The sequence below is a fragment of the Notechis scutatus genome, chromosome 2 (genome assembly GCF_049901735.1).
Source record: "Notechis scutatus isolate UNSWTSFEM ecotype Mainland chromosome 2, rNotScu1.2, whole genome shotgun sequence".
Taxonomy (NCBI): Eukaryota; Metazoa; Chordata; class Lepidosauria; order Squamata; family Elapidae; genus Notechis; species Notechis scutatus.
Genome location: NC_142010.1, coordinates 134,301,423 through 134,316,902, shown reverse-complemented (window position 1 = coordinate 134,316,902; position 15,480 = coordinate 134,301,423). Strand labels below are relative to the sequence as shown.

General features: G+C 35.4%; 1 protein-coding gene and 1 long non-coding RNA gene across 3 annotated transcripts in view; one reads left to right on the top strand and one right to left on the bottom strand.

The window, feature by feature from the left end:
* LOC148132257 (uncharacterized) overlaps nt 1-15,480 on the top strand; it is a 308,260-nt gene that overhangs the window by 179,615 nt on the left and 113,165 nt on the right. The window lies entirely within an intron of this gene.
* Nucleotides 2,666-15,480, bottom strand: part of ACVR1B (activin A receptor type 1B) — a 34,424-nt gene continuing 21,609 nt past the window's right edge. For both annotated transcript variants that reach the window (XM_026679993.2, XM_087956251.1), the window contains exons 4-9: nt 13,365-13,595; nt 9,751-9,918; nt 8,645-8,801; nt 7,600-7,724; nt 5,261-5,391; nt 2,666-4,671 (exon numbers count right to left, since the gene is read on the bottom strand). In XM_026679993.2, coding sequence (XP_026535778.1) covers nt 4,546-4,671; nt 5,261-5,391; nt 7,600-7,724; nt 8,645-8,801; nt 9,751-9,918; nt 13,365-13,595 — 938 coding nt within the window. In that variant the 3' untranslated portion in view covers nt 2,666-4,545. The remainder of the gene's footprint in view (nt 4,672-5,260; nt 5,392-7,599; nt 7,725-8,644; nt 8,802-9,750; nt 9,919-13,364; nt 13,596-15,480) is intronic.

Genomic DNA, 15,480 nt, shown 5'->3' with positions numbered 1-15,480 from the left:
ATACTGGGTAATTAACTAGAGAAGATCCTAGAGGGAGCAGGTTATCTGGACCCTGGTTCAGTCAGGATCCAGACATGATTATGGAACAAAAATGGCACTGGCTTTCCTGATAGGGAAACTTCCTTCAGGTGCAGATGGGGTGAGGGGACTATGCCCCTCTTGGTTTTGTCAGAACCAAGCAGTGTACAAATGCCATCAAGAATACCATGGTGTCCTTCATACAGGGAGTTTGAGGCACCATTTTACAGTAGTTCTGCTCCTACCTGAGAGTGTGGTCAGTCAATGACTTGTGGGCTTCAGTGTGGGATCCCTCAGGGCTCCATGTTGTTTAAAAACTATATGAAACTGGTGGAACAGGCGATTTACTGGTTCAAGCTAAGCTGTAAGTAGCTTTTAATACTTTGGAAGAGTCATCTTGAGTGATGGTTTTTGGAGAAAGAAATTGACTCCAGGATCAGCATGGATAGTCAAGTACTGGGATGGCTATGTACTAGAGTGCTCAATCAATACAGCATCCGTATCTCCATGAAGCAAAAAGTCTACAGAGCTGTGGTTAGCCCATCCCTCTTATATAAATGTGAGTTCTGGACTCTGCATCGAAGACATATCAAACTGGAGAAATTTCACATGTGCGCTCTCCAATCAACCCTTGGCATTCATTGGCAAGAAAGTCTCCAAACTGGGAGTCCTGGATTATGCAGAGTCCACCAGTACTGAGTCCCTAATTATCAGAGGTCAGAGGACTTGGGTGGGATATGTCCTCAGCATGGATGACCACTGTATGCCTTGCCAGTTGCTCTGCAAGCTCTACGAAGACACTGAATGAAACCCTAGGCCACTGTGACACCCAGCCGTGGGAACTAGAAGCCACAACTAATGACAGAACATGCTGGCAAGCCCTGTGCTATGAAGTCTTCACCAGCTTTGAAAATAAGGCGCTATCAAAAACTGGGGGGGAACCTGTGGACAGTATCAACTATAAAATATAGTACCTTCTTTGAACCCTAAGGACTGCCAATGCTCAATTATACTTCACAACCCTATAGATGTTTTGAACCAGCATCTATGAGGTTTGGATGGAGCAAGCTAACATAAAATTCTGCAAGGCAGGGTTCATAATGATCAGTAGACCATTCTGGACTGCATTATCTCCCCCTGAAGGATGTAGTTGTCAATTTGAGGTCTGCATGATTCACAATTCCTACTTAAATGACTGGTGGAAACTGTGGTCAGATGGCTTTGTGCTATTTACAATCCTAAATAGAACAGGATGCTTTGTTTTCAATAACTCAGATTTTGATTACTACTTGACTACTGCAATGTATATTACAATGAGCTGCCTTTGAAGACAATCTGGAAGCTGTACCTGATACAAAATGTGGCAGTAAGATTATTGGCAAGATAGCCCCATCTAGCCAGAATTACACCTATATTAAAGATCCTGCATAGGTAGGTGGTAAGCTTCTGGGCCCAATTCAAAGTGCTGGCCATTAGCCATAGAGCCCTAAATGGCACAAGGTGGGACACATACAGGCAATATACCAGTGTTCACTGGTTTAGTCATCAAGAACGTGTCTGAAAATTCTCTCCCTTTGTGAGGTTTACAATATCCCCCAACTCAGGGAATATTCTCCCTGCAAAAGTACATGCAGTCCCCACCTAATGTAAACAGGTTAAATCTATTTTATTTCAGTGCACTTTCGATCCTGGATGACCGTCTTATCTTTTTATTTCTGCTCTCTGTAGTTATTTTTTGTTATTGATAAGTATTTGAATTTGGCTATTGTTATAGGTTGGAATTTTTTGTTTTGATGTTGTACAATTCCTCAGTTTTTGATGGGATTCGAACAGATCACAGGCACTATTAAATAAATGACCTTTCATGCAGAATTAGAACTGATTTATTCTGAGAAGGAAGTAACTGATATAATATTTGTAGCAAATTACCATAAGGCGTAATTGGGGGAATTCTATTCCAATTTAAATTGACTTTATACATCTGCCTCTGAGCCAGTGGTTCTCAACCTTCCTAATGCTACGACCCTTTAATACAGTTCCTCATGTTGTGGTGACCCCCAACCATAAAATTATGGCTCGGTTCCTAAGACCATTGAAAATATGTGTTTTCCTATGGTCTTAGGCGACCCCTGTGAAAGGGTCGTTCAACCCCCAAAGGGGTCACAACCCACAGGTTGAGATCCACTGCTCTAAGCTGTAGGAGTAAAATGTCAAGAAGTATGTAATATGAAAAGAACACACACTTTGGCAAAATTATTTAACACTTGGGAATACTTGGAAACAAAATATATTTAAGGGAAATACACACTTTTTAGCCTCAAGTTAATTTCATGTCTATCATTTAAAATCTTCAACTTATCTATGAAAATCAAATGGCTCTTTTTAATTGGAGGTGGATTTGACAGTAAAATTATACACATGAACGTTTCCATTACCTGAGCTCCAAGTGTAAATCTTCGTGATACGTTGTTCTCAATTCCAACTCCAGCAATCAGATGCCATTTCTTATTTATGAAAATATATGATTAACATAAATTTCAAGGTGCCTTTTACTTTAGATCAGAAATGCAAGGAAGATTTTAGTAAATGGTGTCCCTTTGCTAGAGATTTGTGGTGGTCTCTGGCTCAGAAATGATCAGACCAAAATAATAGAAAAAGGCAAGTTTTACAATCAAAAGCACAAATCCCAATATGCCTACAAACAAAAGCGCCTGAGATTTCAAAACACAGCATTAAAGGAAGCTACAACTTGTTACAGACCTAAAGGAACATGTCAAATTGACTCTAATACACAATGCAACTCTGCAATGTATAGAATACAATCAAAGACACAGAAAGGTTAAGGGAGAGGGAAGGAAAGACGTACACATGCCTACTCTGACAAACAACAAATACAGAATGTTTTATATTCTTATAAAATCCCCTGTCCAAGAAGGGATAACTCCTCCTCTTAGTAGTCAAGGGTTCATGGTTTATATAGAAACAGTTCCAGTGTAAAATTGAGCTGTGTGCATTTCTCAGTTTTTTTTCTTTTTTTGCAGTGATTTCTTTATAAACAAATGAGAGGTAATTATCTATTTTATAAACAATAGTAAAAAAAGTTAAAATCCAGCCCCTCCGTTAAAATAAGAATTAAAAAAATCAAACCACTCCAGTTAAATGTTATGGCTTCAGGAGTTATCTATCAAACACCCAATCTACACATAATGGAGTCTAATGCATTATTTGCATCACAATACAATCTCAGGCTGTCCCCCCCCCCCACCAAAAGATGTGACAGCCTAATCAGTCCTACTATGCCCTGATCATTTAATTCAAACAAAATGCATGCAGTTAATCCAGTCCCAATCCTTCCCTATCCCACCCCATCCCATGCCCAAGTGACACAAAGTAGCTTCCAGAATAAGGGAGACCATATTATATTTAACTATCTATCTATCTATCTATCTATCTATATATATATATGTACACATAAACATAAACACACACACACACACACACACACCAGCTTTATTTTGCAGTCATTGTTCCTTGAAAGGACAAATGTTGCCAGGAAGTCTCTGAGTGCATATTTCTCCATAGCCATTTCATTTGGTAGAGAAATGTAAAACACTGGAGTTGTTCTGCCAAAGGCACCTTGAGAAATGGAAGGGCAATGATCCTAAACGGTCAACTTTGTTTGTCTTTCTTTAAGTAGGAAAGCACCAATTTCAGCAGATACCTAATTCTTCTACAATTCTTTCCATTGCTACCCATTATGGGAGAATTTTAAACTAAAAAACAAACACGCACAATCAAAGTATTTTCCCTGCTTTAAAAAAAGGGGAAGAATGGCAGTGAACCCGCCCCACCCCAAAGTCTACTATTTAGCAGGGCAGAACCCTACTCCTTCCTAGTGAGAAGACAGCTAATTATCAGCTAGTGAGAAATAAGGAATTAGCACCTGCACTTCACAAAAGGACGCTCTACATTTTCAACATGCACAGGACCACAAGCAGACACAATACACACCTATGGGGCAAAGGGATGCATACCTTTGCACATGCACACATTGTAGTTCTGGCTTAGGATCTGTTGAGCTAGAAAAGGGCCACTATCTGGCCAGACAAAGTGCACACAAGGTGCCTGTGTGTACACGGCAGTCCTTAAAACCTTCCCCTTGCCACACTTTTTAATCCACAAGAAAGTATCTTCTTCTGCCAAGCCACAAGGCTTCCCCTAATCAGCACATAACTCAAATTTACAGGGATTTCCATAAGAGAAACAAGGTTATATTGTGACTGACATTCTCCTATACAAGCCCCTCAGAACGCTCTCAAGAGGGAATTCAAAAAAAGATGCGTTTCACTCTTGAATGAGGAAATGAGTGAAGTCTCTAATGTTGATCTTCCTCACCTGGCCACCTGCAGGCCAAGCTGTCCAGTTGATAGCAGCAGGCTGAATACAAAGACGAGGTAGGCCTTCTTCACCACATCAATTCTTGCATGGCAGCTTTTTGTGCACTTTCCTCAAGATGGTGCTTGCAGTCTAAATTTTCACATCTTCCTGGATACTGAGTTGAGAAAGAGTTTTCTTGATGCGTAAAGCTGTTAGTCGTGCTGCTCCATTGGCATACCAGCACTCTCGCATCATTTTCCCCATAATTCGCAAAGCCTGGGAACATGGGGAGAATGGCATCAGGAGAAATTTCTTTTCAACAGATCAAATCCATTAAAAAAATCCATGAAAAATAGGCTGCTTTTATGCTTATGATGTGCTTTGTGCTTATGCTTTTTTATTAATATGCATTTAAAACTGCAGTGGCATCTTATTTTCTTATTAGGACTTTAAAAAAAATCTAGTCAAAATAAAATTCAGTGTTTGGTTTGGCTTGAAATGTGTGATGTGTGAATCCAATGTATGTTATTCAAAGTGCCACAGTTATGCAAATCCTAGTCCATTTTTAACTGACTGGCTAGAAGTACAATCAAAGCCAGAATTCTAATATCTTTCGTAGAAAATTCTTTTTTGTATGTGTGGATAGATTGCACAAACCTTATTCAATAAGCCAGAATGAAATGCTTCAGTACAAAACATTAAAAAGAGAGGTGAGTTGGTAACTGGGGTTTTTTATCCAATTGCTACCAAGATTTCATGCCAACAATTTGCTGAAGCTTTCCTTTCCCCTCTAGCTAATATGACAAATACTATATTAAAAATTATGCTTTATGGCATGCTTTTTAGTTTTCAAGATCAACTGTACCTCATAACTCTGCCACCAATTGGGAATGTTTGGTCGTAGTTTCTGTTCACATACCACTTTTCGCATTTCTTCAATGGATGGGTCAGAGGGCACAAGGTCATAGTATGGAAGCTGATATTCTTCATGAATACCTAAAAGGAAAAAAAGAGAAACAAGCTATTATTTCTTATGAAAGTATCTTTTACATAGGCACAGTAGCATTAATGATATAGAATGAACAACCTGCAAAAGGAGCAGGAAGTATCATACAATATGGAACTTAGCAGTGAAGCTGGTATCTGATGATGTGTGCAAGTTGGTTTTCAATAATGATAAATTATGATTATATAATAACAACAACAATATGTGCACAGGAAAAGAGTCTGTGGCCTGCTTCTTTAACAATATTTTTGTTACCAAAATAGAAAACAATATAGAAAATAAGAAAAAAAGAGTTATATATATCCAGCAAATATTACATGAAAAAGACTCATGATGATCCTAGAAAAAACAAGAACATTATTATCTACTATTGTATTCTTTACTCTAACAGTGCATTAAAAATATTTTTTCTCCCAAGGAGATTATAAATAATGGCCAAGTTAAACCTAGAAGTAATATATTAGTCTTTCAGTTTTGGTAATTGAGGACTTTCCCAATATACAGATCCATATGAAATTATTTCTCTTTACATTTCTCACAATGAGATCATTTTAGATTTCACGACTGCTTTTTCCAAACTATTTTTCAATATTACGTATCATGATAACAATGAACAAAATCTTTTTCCCTCCTTTTAAACACAAATTCAAAACCTGTTTATGATTATTTCACCTTTTGTATTTGGGAACCAGTGATTTTCCTGAATAAAGAAGACATATATTTAACAACTACTACACAGTTGTATCTTGCACAAAAATGTTCAATTAGAAATTAATTGCCAATCTTATTATATACACCACTTAGAATTACTTTGGTGATTGGGATGGCATAAAAGTAAACAAACAAATATAAGATTTTTAAAAATGCTCGTCTTATCTACTGATATTTTTTAAAAGTACCTAATTCGTATAATATAAAAAGGTGGTTTTTAAAAACAGGAATTTGCTCTAGCAAAATTATTCTTACAACTACATCTGCAGTTCCTTTGTTATTCCAAAATTCTGATTTCAATACTTTTTACAGAGTATTAACAACATTGGTATCTGAGTTAGCTTTTTAACATTTCAATTATATTTTAATCCTTTCTTTTTAATCAAAGTTATTAGTTTTATCCCTGAAATTAAAAAGTTGTGTTATTAAGTTTGTGGCAGAATAATTATTTTATCTTATTTTAAATTGTGGCAATTTAAAAAATCAACCATGGAAAAGACCGCTTTTTAATTTATTATATTTAAGTTATCTTTTGTTGCCTAATTCAGTTTAATTTATTTGATTTAGGAGCTGCCTGACTGAAAAAAATCTTTCATCATTTCACCCAATTCATTTTTTAAAACTGTATAAGGCTTGTATTCTTTATCATGGATCTTCTTTTTGTCTAGTTTAACATTGAGTGTGTTCTTTTTTTGCTATATAACATTAAATGTGAGTTTTTCTTATACAAATGAGTATAATTCCAATTAGCATATTCATCTTAGTATCTACAGTCTATGTAAGCATTTCAATTATACTATTTGATGTGATAAATTTAACTTATTTTAATGAGATCTGAACAATACATGCATAGATATTAAAAAAACTTTGCTGTATGTAGTTTTATTGAGATGTTGGAACAGTAATATGCAGATACAATGTACTTTTACCAGACTTTCCAGAAGTGGAAAATTTTGAGTCTGGAAAATTTTATGTTTCTTACTTATCTCCTGTCTTTCCTCTTTTCCATTTATGTAAGTTTAAATAATACTTTTAATAAGCATAGACTGTAATTATAACCTATTTTCTGCTCCCTGCTTATTTCCATTTAATAAACAATATCATTTTTTCAGTTGATGACAAAAATTATAATCCGCATAACTGGTCAATAAAAAAATATAGTAACAAAAATTACCTTACTTTGGAATACATTCTACAGTCATGCAGATTAAGGAGGAATGTTTTTAATACTTTATAACATACCACCTCTGTTAATTAGCATACCAAAGAGAACAAGAAAATAACATTTAATGTTAATCCTGAACTATAGCTTTGTGGTCTGAACCATGACTATCATTCAAATGTATTAAAGGACCGTCCTACTACAATGCTAAATCAGTGGAAAGAAAATCAGATTCTGAGTCAGCAACTTTATTTCCTTTGCATTAAAATGTATTGAATTGTAAAATCTTATAGGAGGGAGAGAGGGAGAGAGAGAAACCTATTACCTCCTGAGTTGCACCTGCGAGCAATTTCCCAGTAAACCAGGCCAAGGGCATAGATATCAGCACACTTAAATGAATCAAAATGCTTCATGTTTATTGTTTCATCAAGAACCTCAGGGGCCATGTAACTGTAGCAAAAGAACAATCAGATTAATGGCATCTATTTGAGACACATATGTTTCACATATGCCACTTATACAGAAAATCATGCATCTATTGTCTACTATTATAAGAACAAAAATTCATTCAACAACTGAGGAAAGCCTGTATTTTAGAATGTTTTATATTATCTGACTTTCTGTTAACAGCATTTTAAAAATGTTTACCAACAAAATCAAGCTAAAAAGAATGATAATTTTGTCTTGCTAGTTAGCAGCACTCTAAAGGGTTACTTGGCATGAAAGGTGAAGCAGGAATAGAAACACAAGTTTGTCAAATTATTTAGTTGTCTGCTCTGTAATACAGTATTTTTGTGAGTGATTGGATTTAGCTCTACAAAAAGTATGGTTGCCAGAAGAGCTTGTTGAAATACAATGCGCAAGATTTTACACTACAGATATTAAGGGTTATCCCAAATAATTTATTTAGAAATCATTTTGAAAGGCGAACATATTAAAAGACAATGCAAATTTTAAGTATATAGTTCATATACAGATAAAAGGCAGTTGCCTAATTAATATGTGTTCAGCTATCATTAAAGATTATTATTCTCCTTTTACAATTCATCATTTAATGAACTGCTCAGGTTTATAAAAATGTTAAATACATTTCCAATGTGCATGATTTTTGTTAAAGAATATTTTATGCTGTAAAGTACCTTATTGGGAAACTCTTTAAATTTCAAAAGTAATTTAATGTTGTAATTAATTCACAAATACCCAATGCTAATGATGCATGTGAAAAAACTAATTAGACTTAACAGCTAATGGCTAAGAAAATACAATTCTAAAAATGAAGCAACCAACAGGCTACAGAGTAAGAAAGTGTTCAAAATTATCAGCTGTATCTTTATCTACGCAACCCAGTGAGCTCAGGTATAATTACTCACCGTTTTGTTCCAACTCTTTGATTAGGGGCAATATCAATTGTATCAGTAACAGAATCATGGCGGACAGCTAGACCAAGGTCTGCAATGGCACAAGTTCCATTTTTCTTCACTAATATATTTTTGGATTTCAAGTCACGATGTGCAATGCCAGGTTTTCCTAACAAAGGATGAGAGAGTGAGTTTTGTTTATACACTTTGGCCAAGAAAAAAACAAAAAAGGGAGAGTCATGGAAAAATCTTGGCTCAGCCATGATAATATTCATCTGAGATCTAGAAATTGTAATTTATACTGAAGGAAAAAAAGCAAGATCTTTTATCCAACTTCAACAATGTAAGTTGAATAGGTCTTCTACAGCCAACTCCTCCTAGATTAAGACAGTAGGACAGTTCATATATACTATTTCTATCTTGTTAAATCATTTAAAATGTAGGATGAAGAACGGAAATTACCTAATCTCATTTATATCCTTCCCTAGCACATCAATCCTGATTATCTTAAAGTACAATTCCTCATTACTTTGAATAAGAGAAACTATGCTTAATGTCAGTTCATTAAACGGAATCTCTAGCCCACATATTCCAAACATCTCTTCCTCTTAAATAAACAATATCAGATTTCTAAATCTTCTCAATATTAACCTATAAACTAATTCAATCCAGCAATAATCCAGGTTCCATTCATTAGACAATACCACCAACTGGAACCCTGGAAGTGCACCTTCTTTGTAGCAACCTATACTCTTTGGAATGCTTTTTCCCTGAGAACCGGCTGGCCTCCACTCTGCTGGTGTTTTGAGGAGCTCTTCACCTAGGCCTCTAGCAACTAAGAATGAGATCCCTTGCTTCATGACTTCAAGTCTGTTTTGCTTGGCATCTTTTATTGGTTTTATTGTATTTTTAATTTTTTTTAATCATCCAGAATCATTAAGAGTTGGGCAGAACACAAGTTTAATAAATTATCATTGTTGCTGTTGTTAGAGTAAATGAATTTCTTTATATCAAAAGAATGTATTCTCTTTTTTAGCTCACATCTATCAATAATAACAGAAGTTTTGTTTTTCTAATTTCCAACTGTTCGTTACCAAATGTACATTAGTACCCCTTACCTTGAGTCCCCACAATTTCCATGTGCAGATGTGCCAAACCACTGGCAGCAGACAGAGCCAATTTAATCATCCCTTCAATAGTTACAGTATATCGGTTGAGGTAATCAAACAGAGAGCCATGCTCATGGTAATCAGAGACCAGCCATAATTGTGTCCAAGTGCCATTATCTGTTGGCAATACAAAAAAAGAGGAAAATATACTGAAACAAGAAAATAACAATGGTCCTTTCTTTAGAAGTCATTGAAGAACAGCAGATTCATTACTGCTTGCTACTATTTAGCATAGTTCAGAAATATATTATATTTTAACTGTATCTGTGTAGCTATTTATTGTGGGATTTATATTAACGCAAGTTTGTACTATAGATTCATTTTCCTTTTCCAGTTTAGTCCTCACAATAATCAAAATATTATGGTAGAGATTGGATTTGGTAAGATTTTCCTCTTCTCACCCTTGCCCCAGAAAATGTTGCTAACATGCCCTCTGATATAATGAGACCAGTGGGAAATGAAGTGAGAAACAGGAATATCTGGAGGCGCAATGGCATTCCGTGGATGGCAGAGCTGACAACCACAGTAGAATGAGGAGCTGGTGAATGGATCAGTACAGATAAAACCTGGGATGGTCCATAAATTCTCTATACCAGCTGTCTCCAACTTTTCCAGTTCTGAGGATTGCTGGGGGGGCAGGGATGGTTTGTGCAGGTGTGCTGCTTGCACAAATGCATCTTCTCAAGTTTGTCTGCCGCTTCTGTGGCCTGGGCCCTAATCCCTGGCTCCGGGCTGTGGATCAGGGGTTGGGGACCCTTACTCTATATAGTGGCCCCCTACAAGGAGATTGTAAGACACTTGCTCAGGTGGGTTTTAGAGCTCTGGGAATTGTAGGAAAGGTGAGTGATTTGAATAATTGCTTACCTTGGATTTACAAAAGAGATGTGTTAAACTTCCAAGTTTTAGTAAACTATTTAAAGAGATTAAATATCAGGATTTGCTTCTGGTAGCTCTGAACGGGATTCAGTGACAAATAGATTTTAAAATATGTATGTATAGAGAAGAGATACAATAAGGGAACAATATATTTTTTGTTATATTTTCAGAAAAAGTGATAAGGCATTGTGTTAAAAGGAAAGAAATATGAAACTGGTTTATTTGATTAATGTTAAAATATATACATTGTTATTTTCTCATAACTGAATGGACTTTGCCGATTGGGACTGAATGAAAAGGCTTTAAATTTTGTTTCTAGATAAACACTGAGATGGGAATAATTGTTGTTGTAGTACAGAAAAGGTGATAAGTTATTAAAATTGTACTTGTTTTTATGAAGGGGGGACTCTTTGAATATCTCTTTTTATATTTTTCGCTTTTCTTTGCACCTTTCCCCTTTTTCCTTAGTATGTATTCATTTTGTATATATTTATGTAAATTTTAACAAACATTATAAAAATATCTCAGATGATCTGTACCCAGTTTTTGTGTTCAGGTTTGCCATTGTACAATACAGCTAACTAAACCAGGCTTATATACTTCTCTCCACAGAACAGTGATTGCAGACTGCTTTGTGTCTATAAAAGGCAGAAAAGACTGTTTGATCGTAAAAGCAGAGAACAATAATGCTTAGGGGACGGAAATATAAAAGCTGATACTTGGGTTTGTTAGTCTTTGCTCCATTAGAAGGCAGTTAAAAACTAATGTGCAGGAATGTTGTCATTTCATAGAGCATTAGATTATTGAAGCTTGAAGAGCTTCAAAATAATGCGCTTTTCTGGATACTTTTATAGATGTTAACTGTGCCTCACAGCATACACTTGAATGTAATTAGATTGCCAAGTTATTTTAATATTGTTTGGTCTTGAATTCATCACACAGTGAACATTGTAAATAACTGATAACCAAGCAGATACTCAGGGTGTTTCCAGATAAACTTAACAAATTTGCATGAACTGCACAAGATCAGATCAGTTTCTCAATTTTGGTTTCTATTTTCTGAATGGATATGTTTCCAGGTATGGAAATATAATGAACAGAGTGAAGGAAGCAAATCATAAGAGCTAATGTAGCACCAAACCATCATCAAACATATTTTGTTAGAATGTCTCGCATTCACATTCAAGGCAAAGAAATAAAAGAAACAATAAGAGACAATCCCAAAGGTGGCAAAGTTCAGAAACTAAGAGTTTTGTGAGATTATTTCTTTCCACAGTTTCAAATGTAGATCTGATAAAAAATTACTTTTATGAAAGTAATCAATTAAACTTGAAGAACTAGTTGCCATCCCAAGGCAAAATATAATATAGACAGGAAATTGTCAATCATACGTTGAATTACATAGTGCAATTATGTTAACATGACCAGTTCCTTTTTCTTATAATAGTTGCTTACTAGAAGGTAAAAACTGTGCAGTTTATGTGAAAGGAAGAAGTGAAAGAAAGTGCAGGATGCTTTTGACGGCATCCTGCAGTCTAAGCCATTATTGCAGTTGTATTTTTCCTGGATAAAGCTGTTTCTGCGATGGTGTGAGTAGACTGAGAGATTAACAATTCATCATATCAATTTCTTACGCACTTCTGACTGAGTCTCTATTTAAGAAAGATATAGGTCTAAAGTTGATATCTTTCCTCCTTCATGATAGATGTTTAGCTCAAATCAATGTTTGTAATTCAATTTATTTAAATACCTAAGGGCTAACATTCTTGAATATTTTAGGTCAGGATAATAAAGTAATCCCTATACCGTTTATGAAATCCATAAGAGATAACTTTTTAATTATACAGCATCTCAGTCTATTGTGATGACCAAAAATTGTCCTGGCTGTTCTCCTGTATGTAAACTTTAACATATTCATTACCACCTTGGATTTTTGACAATTCCCCAGTGTTTCAAGTTCCCCCAGCCACCTCTTCCTGTTGTCAATATGTATTCCCTCTTACTCTTAAGTCCTATCTGACATTGTTCTTTTTTTCTTCAATGTTTACATCCCCATTTCTTAACTAAATGTAAATGTTTATTTCTATTCAAGCTCCTCTCCCCAAAAATTACCTGCCAAAACTCTCTGTTACTATTTCTAGTTTCCTAGCATATAAAATGTTCTGTAATATTTTAGGATATTGTATCAATACAGCCAACAGATATACAAACTTTATCACTACTGCTAAATAATCATGCAGCCTATTAATTGGGTTTTAATTCAAAGCAGCATATAATAGCTATTGCTACATCATTAATACACAATAACTGAATTCAAAATCGCATTTAGTTGTAGTTTTAAACACTGCTATAAACAGTTCAGAATCAAGCCTATGAACAAGCAAAGGTAGCCATTGTGTTTTCTGACTTTTTTTTCATTTTAAAATTGTTTTGCCATACTCTGCAGATTGGTAAGGAATATGGGTAAGGAACACCTGGAATAAGCCAAGAAACCACTAACCTCAAAGCGTATTTACAGATCATGCTAGGAGACAGGTGATCTTTTTGTAGTACGTGCTAAATCACACATTTAAAAAAAGGAAAATTAGATTTTAGTGCAAAATGTGAACCTATTGTACATCAATATTAGGCCTCAGAGGCAATTGAAGCATTTGTTTGTTTACTGGAGCATCAAGGCAGCAAAATACCTTTGTTGTCTGCAGCAATAAATCCCAGAATGTTCTCATGGCGCAACATGACTGTTTGATAGATTTCAGCTTCTCTAAACCACGATCGCTCTTCCCGTGATGAGAAAATTTTCACAGCTACATCACCACCACGCCATCGCCCACGCCACACTTCCCCAAAACGACCTTTGCCAATGATTTCTTGGAGGACAATTGTTCGTGCCACAGTACGCTGGACAAACAGTGGTAAGCCTGAAAGCAGAGAATGAAAACAAAGCAAAAGACAATGACAAGAACAGTAAGCTCACCTTGATTTTATCATCCTTCAAGTATACACACATCTGATATAATTATACCAGATATCAATGTAACATTTTCCCCCCCCTCCCACCCAAAAAACGGGAACATTCGCACTACTCGGGTGACCCTGAAGACACAGATAACCACCAAGTGGCCTCAACTACTCTCTAAAAGGATGCCAATGACCAGCTGTCGTCAAGGAGTATACTTCCATTCCCTACCATCCGGTCAGTACTGAAGAAGCTTCTCGGATGAGAAGTGAAACGTTTTCCAAGAAAAACAAAGTCCAGTTGCCTATTGAAAAAGCACCTTTGAGACCTTTCTTAGATTAAAAAATAGATATTTTAGAAATGAATGAATATGTATGTCAATTCTAGTGTCTTTTTTTCAGTACACCACACCTTCAAACTTGATGTAAACTGAACCTCTTTACTCAACTCATCAACTAATTGCAAAATATTTTGTTTTGAAGCTTCTAAGTTTTTCTTTTACTGTAATTTAAAAATTGGACCTGGATATTGGATTCTAAACATTAGTACTACTTGCTTTTTTTAAAAAAAAGAAACATGGGGATTTAAAAAATTGATTAAAACTAACTGTTTTGGCAAATCTATACCTGTGGAATTGGAACTTGGAGAACTTGTGGTGTGCTCTCATGAGAACACCTCATTTTTCTACTTAATCCTGTACTGACTGAAATGGACTCTGAGTAGTTTTCTGTTACCTTTCGCTTTATATTTATTTTTAGACACTAGATGGTGTTATTCACTAGAGTCCACAGATCAACTGAATTTATAAATAGCACTTTCACTAAGACTTATATACCACTTCATAGTGCTTTACAGCCCTCTCTAAGCAGTTTACAGAGTCAGCATATTGCTCCCAACAATCTGGATCCACATTTTACTGATCTCGGAAGATGGAAGGTTGAGTCAATCTTGAGCTGGTGAGAACTGAACAGAATTAGTCTGCAATACTGCATTATAACCACTGCGCCACTAAGGCTCTTAAGTAATCAGTTTATCATTGACTGGCTCAAAAAAAAAAGAGAAAGAAAGAAAGCATTTGGACCTGAAGAATTGGAATTCTTTAGGATTGTGTTTGAAGAATTGACAATAAAAGTGACACAATCTATAGGAGATACATTTGAGATGCTGGAGAAACAACTGGACAATAAGTTGAATTACTGGCAAAGTTAAACAAGTAAATGACAAAATGGACTTTCTGGAAAATACAATGGGGCCTAGAGATGCTTAGCTGGATAGAAGACTAGATAATATTATGTTACTGAAACAAAGTTTTTAAGACTTGGAGCTATTCCAGAAAACCCTGATAAAAGTATAAGACAGTAGTAAATAAAAAACAAAGATGGTTAAAAAATGAATGTACAAGACTAGTTTTAAAATTAAGATGAATGTTAAATATTTGGGGATTACATTGACTAACATAAATTGTATGTGGATTCAGAATAACTATAGGAAAGTGTGGAATGACATTAAAAAAGATTTATTGAGGTGGGGCAAATACATCTGTTCTTGTTGGGTATAATTTCTGTAATTAAGATGAATTTTTTCCCAGGATGCTATTTTTGTTTCGGACAATACTGATATTAATATTTATTAAAATGGTAAAATATTTTCCCTGCCAGTCGTGCCTGATTCTAGGGGGTGCTGCTCATCTTCAATTCATAGCCTAAGAGCCACCATTATCTGAAGACGCTTCTGTGGTCATGTGGCTGCCATGACTATACACAGAGGTGTACAAAACGTTACTTTCCCACCAAATTGGTACCTTTTAAACTACTTGTGTCTATATGCTTTTGAACAGCAAAGATGGG